Source organism: Chaetodon auriga, chromosome 2, assembly GCF_051107435.1.
Source record: "Chaetodon auriga isolate fChaAug3 chromosome 2, fChaAug3.hap1, whole genome shotgun sequence".
In the NCBI taxonomy this organism is placed as follows: Eukaryota; Metazoa; Chordata; class Actinopteri; order Chaetodontiformes; family Chaetodontidae; genus Chaetodon; species Chaetodon auriga.
In genome coordinates, this window is record NC_135075.1 from 23,109,766 (window position 1) to 23,123,328 (window position 13,563).

General features: G+C 43.7%; 1 protein-coding gene across 6 annotated transcripts in view; it reads left to right on the plus strand.

Annotated features, from left to right (window-relative positions):
• The window catches only part of slc12a5a (solute carrier family 12 member 5a), a 146,670-nt gene extending 136,619 nt beyond the window's left edge, over positions 1-10,051 (plus strand). For 2 of the 6 annotated variants that reach the window (XM_076741525.1, XM_076741540.1), the window contains exons 16-26: positions 1,114-1,218; positions 1,512-1,680; positions 2,193-2,388; positions 2,959-3,128; positions 3,280-3,411; positions 3,680-3,787; positions 4,284-4,409; positions 5,098-5,330; positions 6,222-6,236; positions 6,457-6,590; positions 7,578-9,795. In XM_076741525.1, the coding sequence (XP_076597640.1) occupies positions 1,114-1,218; positions 1,512-1,680; positions 2,193-2,388; positions 2,959-3,128; positions 3,280-3,411; positions 3,680-3,787; positions 4,284-4,409; positions 5,098-5,330; positions 6,222-6,236; positions 6,457-6,590; positions 7,578-7,669 (1,480 nt within the window). In that variant the 3' untranslated portion in view covers positions 7,670-9,795. Of the gene's footprint in view, positions 1-1,113; positions 1,219-1,511; positions 1,681-2,192; positions 2,389-2,958; positions 3,129-3,279; positions 3,412-3,679; positions 3,788-4,283; positions 4,410-5,097; positions 5,360-6,221; positions 6,237-6,456; positions 6,591-7,577 lie in introns of all 6 variants that reach the window. The other 4 variants (XM_076741532.1, XM_076741546.1, XR_013077730.1 and 1 more) reach the window with 3 other exon arrangements.
• The last annotated feature ends 3,512 nt before the right edge of the window (positions 10,052-13,563 follow it).

The following is a 13,563-nucleotide window of genomic DNA, read 5'->3' on the forward strand; positions in this document are numbered from 1 at the left end:
TCAACCATTTTTGTTTAAAGAGAAGTGTGTGTTTCTTGGTTTCAGTCATGTGATTTCTTGCACTTAGTGTGCTGTGTGTGCTGGAAACACGTATGCACCATTGTCTACACATAACATCCCCCTTACAATCACAGGCGGATTATGAGACAACAGGCCAATGGGCACAGACATGCCAAACACCCCCCGGCTCCCCTATGCAAAATGACTACAAACAGTGTGGCTGCGTACACACTCTGAGTGTGTTTTGAACTCTCAGTGGCTGCAGTTTGTTCAGAAACTACAGCCATGTTGTTTGTAATTGTGTTGCATCTCTTTGTAGTCGTTTTATGACTCTACAGGGACATTTTGTAGGTGAAGTGGAGCTCTCAGGTGCTTTTGGTTCAGAAATTACAGCCGTGTTGTTCGTAGCCGTTTTGCATCTCTTCCAGTTACATTCTGCAGGTGAATCAGGATTCTCAGGTGCTGCTGTTGGTTCACTGCTTCTGAATTTCAGGGCTGTCTGACTCCAAAGCATCCTGCCACAGCAGATCCTCGCTGACTCTCCTCTGCACACATATCGTACAAAATACAACAGCTCACTATACAGAAATCATAGAAAACCGCTTAAGAAAACCTGAGATGGTTTTGTTTTCTTGAAATAGTTATTTTCTTTAATATTAAAAGGTTTACTGGCTTTAATTAAAGTGCTACGTTAACGTCAGTATGCTGTGCAGCTGTAATATGAAGGAAACATTTGGCTTGGATTTGGTTGGCTGACACTCAATACTGATCAGTCACTTCAAACAGAGGCTCTGGCCCAGGGGCCCCCTGACCCTTCTGGCCCCTGTGTCTGTTAGGCCTGTTCAGTAATCTATCCGTGCTCATAATGGAGTGGCACAGAGCCATGTATTTAAGCGCTGTGATTCCCTGTGGTGAGTGACATCATGTTAACTTGACATTTACCAGTGATGCCTAATCCTTAATCACATTGCATTATGTCAAACTCGTCTAAAAGTGGATTTGTTTCACTGTGCTGACTGTATCACTGTCACTTTGTAAATTTATGATTAAGCTGCAGAACTCTTGTTCGTATTTTGACTGACAAATATTGATCGGTGCTCGTCTGTGCCACAGTGCGGAGAAAGAGTGGGGTGACGGCATACGAGGTCTGTCTCTGAGCGCAGCACGATACGCTCTCATGCGGCTGGAGGAAGGTCCCCCGCACACCAAGAACTGGAGGTACGGCACGCAAAGTCACCCCACACACTGTGCTATTTTATCCCGCTTCTAATTAACATGGAAATTAACAACACGTCTGCACATGCTCAGCCATCCTCCTCATCACAGCTGACAAACAAGTGTTGAATTCATATTATCACATCCACCTTCCATGTTGTTTTTCCGGTCTCTCTGTCCCAAACAGGACTTTAACTTGGCCCGACTGTGATCACAACTTTACTCGATTCGTCATCGCCTCCCTGCCCTCTACTGTTTTCTGCCCTGTGTTTTCACTTTCTCTGCCCTCCCCTCAGGCCCCAGTTGCTGGTGCTGGTCAGCACAGACGCAGAACAGAATGTTGAGCAGCCTCGTCTGCTCTCTCTGACCAACCAGCTGAAGGCGGGAAAAGGCCTCACCATTGTTGGAACAGCTCTAGCGGGCACGTACCTGGAGAACAACGAGCAGAGCCAGCGTGCAGAGCAGGTAAGGGAGTCTCAAAGAAAAGAAAAAGTGAAGCGCAAACAAATTATTTTGGCTCATTTCTGACCTTGATCAGGAGATTTTACTCTAGTGTATGTACAAATATGTCTATGTATGGGTATTTATGTATATGCATGTGTGAACTTAATTCATTTTGTTTGTAATAAGATGTAAAATTCTACATTTCTTCTGCAGCCACCTGTACAGAAATCTATTTAACGTAATGCCATACAAACATTTATTCACAGATTTCTCTATAGATAAACCACATGCATGCACCACATGACCACAGGCGTGATGTCACTTAGACTCACTGGAGTGTAACTGCAGTAAATCTTAAATACTATAAACAAATGTGTTCTTTCCAGACATATTCAAATCAAAGTCTTAAGTGCAAAAGACCAGAATTAGCACCAGAATGCAGCGGCAGTCATATACATGTTTGGAAACACTCCGGGATGTTACATTGGTGAGTTGCACCTTGATAACAGTTATTCTCCATCTTGCCTTTCTAGGCGCTGCACAAGCTGATGGAGACTGAGAAGGTGAAGGGCTTCTGTCAAGTGACCGTCTCCTCCAACCTGCGTGATGCCACCTCCCACCTCCTCCAGGCCAGTGGGCTCGGAGGCCTGAAACATAACTCTGTGCTGGTATCTTGGCCCCGCAACTGGAAGCAGGGAGACGAGCACCAGACCTGGAGGAACTTCATTGGTGGGTAAACCAACAGTCCCATTCAGAGGGGCTGAAATCCAAAAGCTTTGGCTGTGCCTGAGGCAGATTTTGGGGTAGTGTGTTGGAACGCAGCTTTTCTCTTCAGTCGAAATCTGCAGGTTTCAAGCTCTGTTTATGTCCAGCGACTGAGCTGCTGAAGCATCTCAGCAAGACAAAATCCCTGCCAGCTCTAGTTTTGAGCTGCTCATCCAACTATTTAACCTCTCTGTTGAGGGGAACAGTGACAAGAAAATCTCCCTAATAACAAGAGTACGGCATGAAAGGAGGAACATGTGATGGACAGCAGAATTATTCATGTCCAAAGATGCAGTGAAAGTGGAAAATAACATGCCAGTTTGAACCAGAAATATGATATAATCATAGCTAATCAAAGCCAAAGCTTCCTCTTGAGGTCAACCACTGCCAGTAAACTACACCAAGAAAGCCAAAATAAACCAAAACACCTTAGAAATGTGAAAGAATCCTGTGATAATAGTTTACGTCATGAAGGCAGCTTGTAGAAGTGGTTCGGCTAACACCTCCGCCTCTCTGCGTGTGTCTGCTCTGCAGAGCTGGTCAGAGAGACCACCGCTGCTCACCTGGCTCTGCTCGTCCCCAAGAACATCTCGGCCTTCCCGTCCAACGGAGAGCGCTTCACCGAGGGTCACATCGACGTGTGGTGGATCGTCCACGATGGAGGCATGCTGATGCTGCTGCCCTTCCTCCTCCGCCAGCACAAGGTACCGTGCAACAGTCACTGCGTTACTACAAAAAAAGACAACACCGGTAAACATTTCGAGTACAATGCAGCGAAATAAAAACCCACATAAAGTCATCAACAGTGGAACAATACTGCACAGAGATGTCAGCGGTGTTGTTTGTGCTGCTCAGGTTTGGAGGAAGTGCAAGATGCGCATCTTCACCGTGGCCCAGATGGACGACAACAGCATCCAGATGAAAAAGGACCTGACCACATTCCTCTATCACCTCCGTATCGACGCCATGGTGGAAGTTGTAGAAATGGTGAGTTTTCTCAAGACTAGACTGACTTTTGAATATCTGTAACCACTTATATGAGAGCCACTTTAATCTCAGCGGCTCTCCTGGGGAAAAAGCAGGAAAAGCAGCCGACTGAGGCGAAGGACTGCATGAAGTACAGAGAAGTGTTTGCCGGGCGGTCGACGGAGGAGTCAGCAGGGACAGAAACAGCGCTGCACACGAGGGTTTTAACAGTAAATACGAGAAGAAAACAACAGGAATAATGAAACAAATGTTAACTCTCTCACTTCAGCACGACAGCGACATCTCAGCCTACACTTACGAGAAGACCCTGGTGATGGAACAACGGTCGCAGATGCTTAAACAGATCAACCTGACCAAGAACGAGCGCGAGAGAGAGGTAAGAAAGTTTGTAGATGTCCAAGTTTTGTCACTGCACACATTAAGTTGACATGACTCGACGGACCGACTTGGCATGATTCGGCTTGACTTGACCTAACGTGACACATCAGCCCCCCTGGACAAAAGCGTATCTGCGGTTAAATCGGAGCAGTGGGACAGCATATTTACCCTTTCTATCAATGTGGACTGCAGCAGCAACTGCTTTGCTTTTTGACTCGACAGCATGATGGTGTTTTGACAGATGTGGAAAATAAAAGATATCGATCTGAGCGTTGTACTATTATTACCTCCTGCACTCTCTTTGTTGAACGTGAAGATTGCCTGATTCTCCAGGTCAATACATTTAATAAATGCAATGGAAGTAGCCTCTCTTTTACTTTACTTTTTTTTTTTTTTAGGAGACATTTTGGTGACATACAGTGAGTAAATGTCTTTGTGTCTCTGTGAAACCATCTCCTCTCACATCACTCCTTCCTTCCTTTGTGTCTGCACAGATCCAGAGTATCACCGATTCATCCCGCGGGTCCATCCGCCGCAAGAACCCGGCCGCTGTGACCACCCAGCTGAGTGTGACCGAAGACCCGCCAGCAGCCAGCAAGGAGGAGAAGCCTGAGGAAGAGGTAGAGCACAGCGGACCGACCAGCACCTCTAAAGATCACTGCTTAATGTGATAGAGCTTGTTTATTGAATGGAAAGATGACATGTTGTAGTTTTATGGGGTTTAGCTGTGGGACTGTTTTGTTAGACTTCCTGGAGTTACCTTGGACAGTCTTTTAGCCTGGACATGCTAACCTGTTTTCCCTGTTTCACGCTCTGTGTTGACCTGTTGCAGGCTGTAGCTTCAAATACACACATGAGAGTGGTTTTAATCTTCTCATCTAAATCTCAGCCAGAAAGTGAATAATTGTGTTTCTCAAAAAGTTGAACGAATCCGTTAACACTCAAGCGTTCAGCTAATATAATTTCACTCCAGATGGTGGAGAAGAAATAGTCTGACACTTAGATTTCTGTTGAACTGATTGCGTCTTGTTCTCTGACTGCAGGTTAATTTTAAGGTAATGTAATTTAGGTTTGCTTTTTTCTTGCCTCAGTCACAGCCCGCGTTACCATAAAAGAAACCATATAATATGCAGACTTAACAACGTAAGGCTCCTTAATCACACCTTTCTTCCCCCCTCTCTCTCAAACACTGTGGCTCTCTGTGACTTTACCTGCATTCCTACATTTCCACCTCAACTTGACTGTTTCAACCTTCCATGTAATGTACGTGTAAATCCACATCCGTCCTCTTTTCCTCTCGTCTCATAGTCAAAGTCGGCCTCTTCCCCTGTGTCCCCCCCTGCCCAGGTCCAGCTCATCCACGACAACACCACCCCAGCCAGCCCCGCAACCCCGGCCACCCCGCTGACCCCCGGAGAGGGGGCTCAGAGCCCCGGGGAGCAGGTCCAGATGACCTGGACCGAGAAGTGTGACGGCGAGCCGGCCAAGCCGCCCGGCGCAGCCACACCGGAGGGCATCAAAGACATCTTCAACATGAAGCCGTGAGTGCTTTGAAATGCTCACTGAACCTGTGCCTGTTGTAAAGGTGAATTACCGTCTTGTTCCTGACAAAAAGAGCCTGGAGTCTCCACGGTCGGTTTTTCTGTGCAACACAGCACCAAGAGAGGTCTGACAGAAGGGCCGGCCCATTGTTCCTGCTTTCATATGGTCCAATCGTGGCTGCTTCAGATCATCGATAGGCGATCCAATCACCAGGGGGAGTAGGAGGGGGCGGGGGGAGTTACATCACAGCAAGGGAGTGAAACGCCAGCATGGACGATTTAGTCTGAGTGTCACAGAAAAACATCCTGTATTTGGGGTTATTATGGGTTTTACCCAGATGTCAAAGATAAGCCCAACACAGCCTGTCTGCAAGCTGTTCTATGCATTTCTAGAAGAGTGTGAATGTTCATTTAAAATATTAAACATCAGAAGAATCTGAGAGCAAAGTCTGGTGTGACAACATCACAGCACTGACATAACATTATTATCTTTAATATCACAATCCAAATCATATCCATAACGTTAACTACTGGAACGGAGTTTGGAGAGCAGGCAGATTCATGGAAACAAGACGGCGAACTGGTTTGTAATTAATGATTTGAAGTTCACTCGTCACTTGTGCTGATGAACGGGACTCTGTGGACGACCGACACACGTCTCAATGTTTCTGTGAAGATTCTGCAGACTGTTTTTATAGCATCTTAGTTGTGATAATAGGTCCACCTGGAGGCGTCAGGAAAACCAATTAGCAATCATCCCTACAACCGTTCATACCACCAGTCTGCCAGAATGCTGTGTCAGGATTTAGTTTTAGTCTTGTTCCTAAGTTGGAGAAAGCATTCGTAGTTTAGTGCTGATAATCATGTGTTTCTCTTCTTGCCATGCTGCAGTGAGTGGGAGAACCTGTAAGTATTGAAGTCTCTATAAACCTCATTCAGTCCATTCACATCTCATACTGCCTAAGTTTGCCACATGAGCAGATGAAGATGAGGATGGAATAGTTGTGTGTGGATGAGCATCTGTCACCTCGATCAGCTTAGCATCACACAATGCTTTGTAACATGTATCGCCTTCATCGCCGCGAAGCCGCCTCACCTCCTTTTCTGCTGCTCTGTCTTCACTCAGGAACCAGTCCAACGTGCGACGTATGCACACAGCGCTCCGGCTGAATGAAGTCATCGTCAAAAAGTCCTCAGAGGCCAAGCTAGTCCTCCTCAACATGCCCGGGCCACCCAGGAACCGGACAGGCGACGAGAACTGTATCCTTCACCGTTCAGAGACGGTACTGCCTTCCTTTAAAAACACAAGTCATGAGTAAGTAACAGGGTTCAGGAATTAAACAGGCAGCTCTGTTGAATTAACACCAACAAGGCTGGAGGCTTAAAACACATCCTCAGGACTTTAGGAAGGAGGAAATTAGAGAAGCTCAAACACATTATTGTGCCGCTGATGTGAATATGAATATAATAAACAGAGTCGTAAATTGACATTCAGGTGGTGTGAACAACAGTAAAACTTTCAGAGGCGCTCTACAGATACGATCAAATTCAGTTTAAGCCTCGAGGCCGTTTCCTTCTCCAGGAAAAGTCTTGGATTTTGCGTTTAAAGCAATAAACGATCAGTTAATTGACTTGAAATAAAAATAGCAGTGCGATTTGTTATCAGAAAATATGTGCAAGATGGCAACGGAGGCAAGGAACTAATTAGGATTTGGAAGTAGAAGGTGATGTTGCAGGCAGAAGACGTACCTTTAAATAACATTTACAGGTATTTTTATTCTTCTCAATTACTCCATCTTTTAGCTTGCTTTTTTCGTTATGGGCTGAAAATTTCCTGTTTTGGTTCACTCTGTAAAACTGCTGTTATCCAGCTAACTTCATAATAAAAAGTAGGATTTATTCTACACCTAAACGAAAGAGCAGTACTTTTAAAGCAATAGTGGGAGATTGAAACGTATAACGTGTTCATGAGTGAGCTTTAGGAGAGCTGCTGGGAGGATTTTGTCACTTTTGGACAGATCCAGGTGAGCTGTCTTTGTCAGTCTTTATGCTAAGCTAAGATTAGCTCTAGACTCATGTTTATTGTACAGATGTCAGAGCTTCTCATCTAACAGTCGGTAGGAAAGTGAAACAGTGTTGATTTAAGTTTTCTTTACAGTACAATATATTTTATATATGTACTGTGTGTATATACGTGTGTGTGTGTTGAATTTTCTTCCTGTAGTTTCTTTAACTCTTCTCTCCCAGACATGGAGTTCCTCGAGGTCCTCACTGAGGGTCTCAACCGGGTCCTCCTGGTCCGCGGAGGCGGCCGCGAGGTTATCACTATCTACTCCTGAAAGAGCAGACCCCTCCCCAGCTACCACCCCCCCTCCACCCCTCCCTCAGCCCCGTTCCTGTGTTATCTGTACTCCCACCCTCTCATCAGCGCTGCTTCACCATCGTGTCGCCCGTACGTTTATTTCTGTGCGATAGTCCTCTCACACCCAACCGACAGCCCGGCTCAGCTTCAGCGCCTGCCCCTCAGCTCCATCCCCGGCAGACCGGCGAGCAGTGTCACGTGCTCAGCGACCACACCCTTCATTCTAGTCCCGTAAGCTACACTAACTGTTGTAGGCACTAGACTGACTTAGATGCTATCTAGATTTGTTCTTAAAGAGACTTTCTTTTCTTTGCTCGTCTGTAATCTACTGTAGTACCTCGCATTGAGTCGGAGTCGCTCGGTAAGGAGGGAGGTGGTGGCGGCGGTGGTGGGTGTGGGTTGTTAGCTGAGGTGTGAGCGCACATGCATGTGTGTGTGTGTCTGTCTTTGTTTAAATCTCTGCAGATCCTTTTGTTTTTCTGTTTCAAACTCAAATGTGGCATAGCAGCGGCTTCTGCTCGAGAAGAACGAGAGCCAGCTGAGATGAGCTCAGTGTAGGATTGTCTGTTCGGTTCCCTCCTTGTGATCGGACACCTCCCACAGCGCTCCAGCCTGTTGTCTTTGATGTGATTTATCTCTCAAGGCAAAAAGACACTGCTACCCACGGTCAGGACCACCAGCTGGAAGGAGGAGAACAGAGTCGTTAAGTTTGAACTGTGAAATTCACACCGATGTCTGAAGAAGACTGAAAAGGCACGTGGATCAAACCTGCAGCATTATCTTTAACCTGATCACTCCTTCGCATGACGTCCTTATAACTGTGCGTGTTTCGACTCCACTCGTTCCATTACTGCCATCACTGCCCCTCCACCCTCCTTTCGACTCATTTCTTAGTGGCTGTTTATCCCTGTGGCCACTGTTAGTGCCAAAAAAATACAACAAGGCTAGCTTAGTCTGTAGAGATTGACACGTAATTAAACTGTGAATAGTGCGTTTCCTAGCAGAAGGCTGGTGTGACAGCAGAAGGGGGAGACAGTACAAACCCCCCCCTACCCCTACCCCACCCCCGAGGAGGTTACCATCGCCAGCACCCCTCGACCCTCGTGTGGATCACTGTAAATAATGTACAAGCTCTGACGCGTTGTTCAGTATGAGTGTAGTATTTTTGTGACATACTAAAAAGCTTCTAGTGGAGAGAAAACGGTCCTTCGCTCAGAGGGACGGCTCAAAAACGCTCTTTTTCAGACTTATTTATTTATTTATTTATTTATTTATTTATTGGATGGCATAGGCTCCTGTCATTATGGTAACCGTCATTGTAACCTCGACAAGCACTGCACCTGCACTGTCCGCCACTGTGCAACACGTGAAAATTTGATGAGTTCATCAAGTTCATTGAATCAAAAGAAGAAAAAAAAAACAACAATACTAAATGTTATTTTTTCATCTAGAGAACAAATATGTATTTATGTTTATAGACAAAAGTTACACATATTGATGAAATAGTTGTGTGTCATTTTGACTGTCACTCGGAGGTTTATCATTCTGCCTGATTTAGATACATTAAATGTGCCATATCCAAGTATTTTTCAAAGACGTAGTGAACAAAAATTCTATTGCTTCAATCAGAGAGAACAAAGGAAAACGGAGGCGAAGCTGACGGTGTCGTTGGGAAATCACCCTATAGACGATAAAAGAGTAGATGTTCAAAACTCCCTAAAAGTACCAACATTTGAAGCATCTCACCGAGGTGAGCTTTTCAACATCTATGGATTGATTCTTTATAGGGTCTAGTCAAACTAAACAGAGGACGACGGCCTCTCTGGCTAGGAAACTCACTTGGTCCACACGATTGAACTCTATGCAGTAGACTCTATTTTATATCCTCTAGATTGGTGAAGATTTGAGCCACACACGTCCCAGACTGAATGACTTGTGAGCAAATCATATTTAGGTTTTAAAAAAAAAAGAAGAAAAAAGTGCATCTTGGAAGGAATGTGCAATAGTTGAAATCCGGACTCATGTGATCATGTTATTTATTTTTTTACACATATATTTTGTATATGTAGATTTCGTAAGTCTTTAAAAAAAAAAAGAAGAAAATATCCAGAATCATCTCACTCTGACCAAGGACAGCTGTCACTTTACTTTGATTTGGTTTCTTTTCTCGAAGAAACTGTTTTTGGTCACTTGCACTTGTAGTAGAAATATGAATATAAATAAATCCGTATATATACAGTATATACAAATATAGGGAAGCAAAACAAATTAGTTTCTAGAACTATTTAAAATACAGTATTAAATGTTTTTAGTGTTGCTTGAATGTCTGACCATATGTTGTGAATGCTGCTAGTATCAATAGATTTATTTGTACTGTAAATAGAGATGACTATTAAAGATCAAGTGGAAAAGGGTATAGACATACATATCAGTGGAGGTGGTTGTCAAATAAGACAAGGCTGTACCTGTAAACATTTGGCCTGTGATCTCCGGACAGGGTTAGCTTTCTGTTTTATTAGAAACCTGTACTGAATACCTTGATGCAATATTACAGCTGAGGGCAAACCCGCCACTGTTTTGTTCTCTTTTTTTAGAAAAAAAACAAAAAAACATCTTTAATCCCATAAGCGAACCAATTTTAAGGTAACAGGTTATTAATTTAGTTTCCTTAAAGAAGCCGAAAGGAATCGCCAAAATGTGTTTAAATATGAATATTTCTGGTTTATCTGCTAAACGTTGCAAATTTTTTAACTCACTACCTTTGACGCCTGTGACACTTAAGAAGCAGCCACTCCTGGGTTTCAAAGGTTTTAGGGCGCCAAGTGACGAAGCTTTCCTTTGACACGCTCGTCGCTCTTAACTCTGACGAAGGGGTCGTTTCAGCGCTCACATCGGTTTTTTGAAGAACATGGCTATTTTGGGATTGTCTCCACAACATTGCCTGCATCAACTGAGCCTTTAAAAATTTATTCAAAAGAGAAGATATCCGATGTTTATTGGAGAAGTTTATTGGAAATGAATTTATTTATTGAATTCTAAATGTTTTATTATCGCTGTTTGCATGGTACTACGTGGCAATATTTGTTTTAGTGGTTTCTATAGTGATGACTTACACGTTCAAGGTGCAGAGTCGGGGAAAGGTTGTCAAACGCTCTCGCTGAGTCACAGATTTTGGGAACTCAGACGTGTTTGCCGCTCGGCCGGCGACGTGGCTCGACCTTGAAAACAAGTCTTTTGCAAAAAATAAAAGTATGAGTTCACTATATTGTTACTTGTTACATTTCAATCTTGCTCAAGTAGTCTTATGTAACGTAATAGGAGATTTTTGAGTTTGCGGATGAATGGGCCTCAGAAGTGGTCATTTCACCTTTGTAAATATCTCTCACTTAAGTCAGAGACACTGTAACCTGCTGGTGTTGTCTTTTGTTGTACACTGTTCTTCTATCACTGTGGACAAAGTCTTAGAGTTTTTGTAAGATTATGTGCAATATTGTTCTCACGTCGGCCATCTTTGGTTTGTTTTCTAGCAGTCACTGATTTCCTCAGAATGTTTGTCACCAGGTCTTACAGACAATAAAGATCTACGGCGTTCATCCCAAATGTGGCTGAGACAGCGAAGCACTTTACACTGAGGGGGTCCTCTGTGACAGGATCAGTCTGCAGGAGAGGGGGGGTCGAGCCTGCTCTGAACAGACTCTGTCCCACAGTGATCTCTGGTGGCACACGAGTGTATTACAGCCAGCTGTGACGGTCTGACGCTTCAGACCATAAAATCTGATCAGTTCCCATCATCTCGCAGCAGTTTTGAACTGCGGTGATCCAGAGACCTCCCCGTTCATTCTGTTTACATCCAATCATTCGAGTCCTTTCTCGGACATTTTAGCATGCATCACATCCTTTCCTTTCTCTTGCCAAACTTCTTAAAAAGAATAAGAGTAACTGTTAAATTTATCATGCTTGTCACTCAATCTGTGAGGTGAGCCTTTCCAGAACCCCCTCCTCCACCCCCCCAAACCCCTTCACCCCATCTGCCCCAAAGCCCTGGCCTCCCCCATCCCAGCCACTAAATCCACCCCAGCTCTGTATTTTAAATGTGATTGCAGTATAATTCTGAAAAATGATCAAAGAATATAAAACTCGCGCTTCCAATTCTGGTACTGGCTCTGCTCGGACCCCCATGAGATAGCCGACTTAGAAACCAGCACGTCCCCTCTCCCCCCAACTGATCCATGATTTAGATCAGATCCTTCGCCTGCACAACTGTAGCATGAGACAAACTTGCCGGTGATCATTCCCCAGTCTCCATCCTTAAATGGATATTAAGGGCTCTGAAACACATCTGTTACCGGGTTGAGGAGGCTGTCCTGTTAAGACACCAACAGAGAAAATACTAAACCAATCCCAGATTATGGCAGAGACGGTGCGCGGTCTGTAGCCGAGATGAGATCGTACCCTTCAGTATATTTTCACGGAAGCATCAGACAGATGTTGAAAGGTAAAACAGCTGCATCGACATTTCACACGGTCGATCTCTGGAAGAAGAAGTCGAGTGTCTATCCATGCAGTGCAAGCAGAGCCCTGATCCAGTTATGTTGTGTAACTCAGTGCATGCATGCAATTACCCTGAACAAGGTGTATTGAAAATATATTGGGTGTTTGTGGTATAAAAGTATTTTGTTTGTATCAGAAACTTTTCTTTCCAGTGGTATTTTTTATTTTTTATTTTATTTTTTTTCACTTTCCTTAGGACTGGCCAATCATTGTATCCGAGATGAATATTACTACAGTACAAGATTCTATTTTTTATGGTGGATTTGTTGACAAGGTCCTCTCATTGTGTCAAATATGATCTGCAGACGAACTGATTACCAAAGTATATTTCAGTTAAATATATAAATGACCGTGTGCAAGTGTGTGCTCCAGTGAATTAGACACAGACCAGGAAATAGTGTCACAAAAAGTTATCGTTTAAAAGATGGAAAATATTGTTTCAGTGGGTTAAATCAAAGAAAACTCAGTGCCAAAGTATCAGAACAAGAGATGTCTGCAAATCCTCTATTTAATGGAAGAATAAAAAACAGTGTCCAAAACTGGATTTACCCACTTTTCAGTCAAAACTATGATTATACTCAGCGTATGAAGTACAAATATTACTTCTCTCCCAAACTGGTCTTCTATGACATTCAGACAGCCTCTGAAGGACAGTCTTTGTGTTAAGTCAGCCAGCTGTATTTAACCAACAGCGGCGTCAATCTTCTCGTTTGGCTCTTGGGAACAGGCCAATTTCCCTTAATGTCTTTTACTTTAACACGTTACGGCCTTTGAAAGTCCAGTATTTCGAACCATCGCTGACCAGGTTTGTTTTTAATTCACTGGAGTCGTGGGAAACATTTTGTATGGATGCCTGAAAACTGTAATGGATGTAGATATAGAATATATATACAGCGTACAGACACCTGTATCAAATTTCAGTAATATGAAAATGTTTTTTCATTCAGAACCGTTCATTACTCTTCCTTGATACTATACCGAGTCTTATGGTAAAGCTGTAGTGTGTTCCTTTCAGTTCTGTGGGAGTGTGTATGTGTGTACATGTGCACTTGTAACCGCTGGGGGCGGGGGTGGGAGGGGGCTACGTGTAAATAAATCAAATACAGTTAGTGTGGAGGTGTTTCTTTTGTGTCAGTGTAAGTTAAATATTCTAAAATGGAAAAAAAAACATGTATTATTCTCTATTGTGTTTCATGGTACATTAAAAAGAGGAAAAAGTAGTTTTATCTTACATTTCAAATGCTTATATCTCTATGGCTTCTGGCGATACCCGTTCCATTTTATAGATTTGTCAGCACAAAATGCAATAAATCAATACCA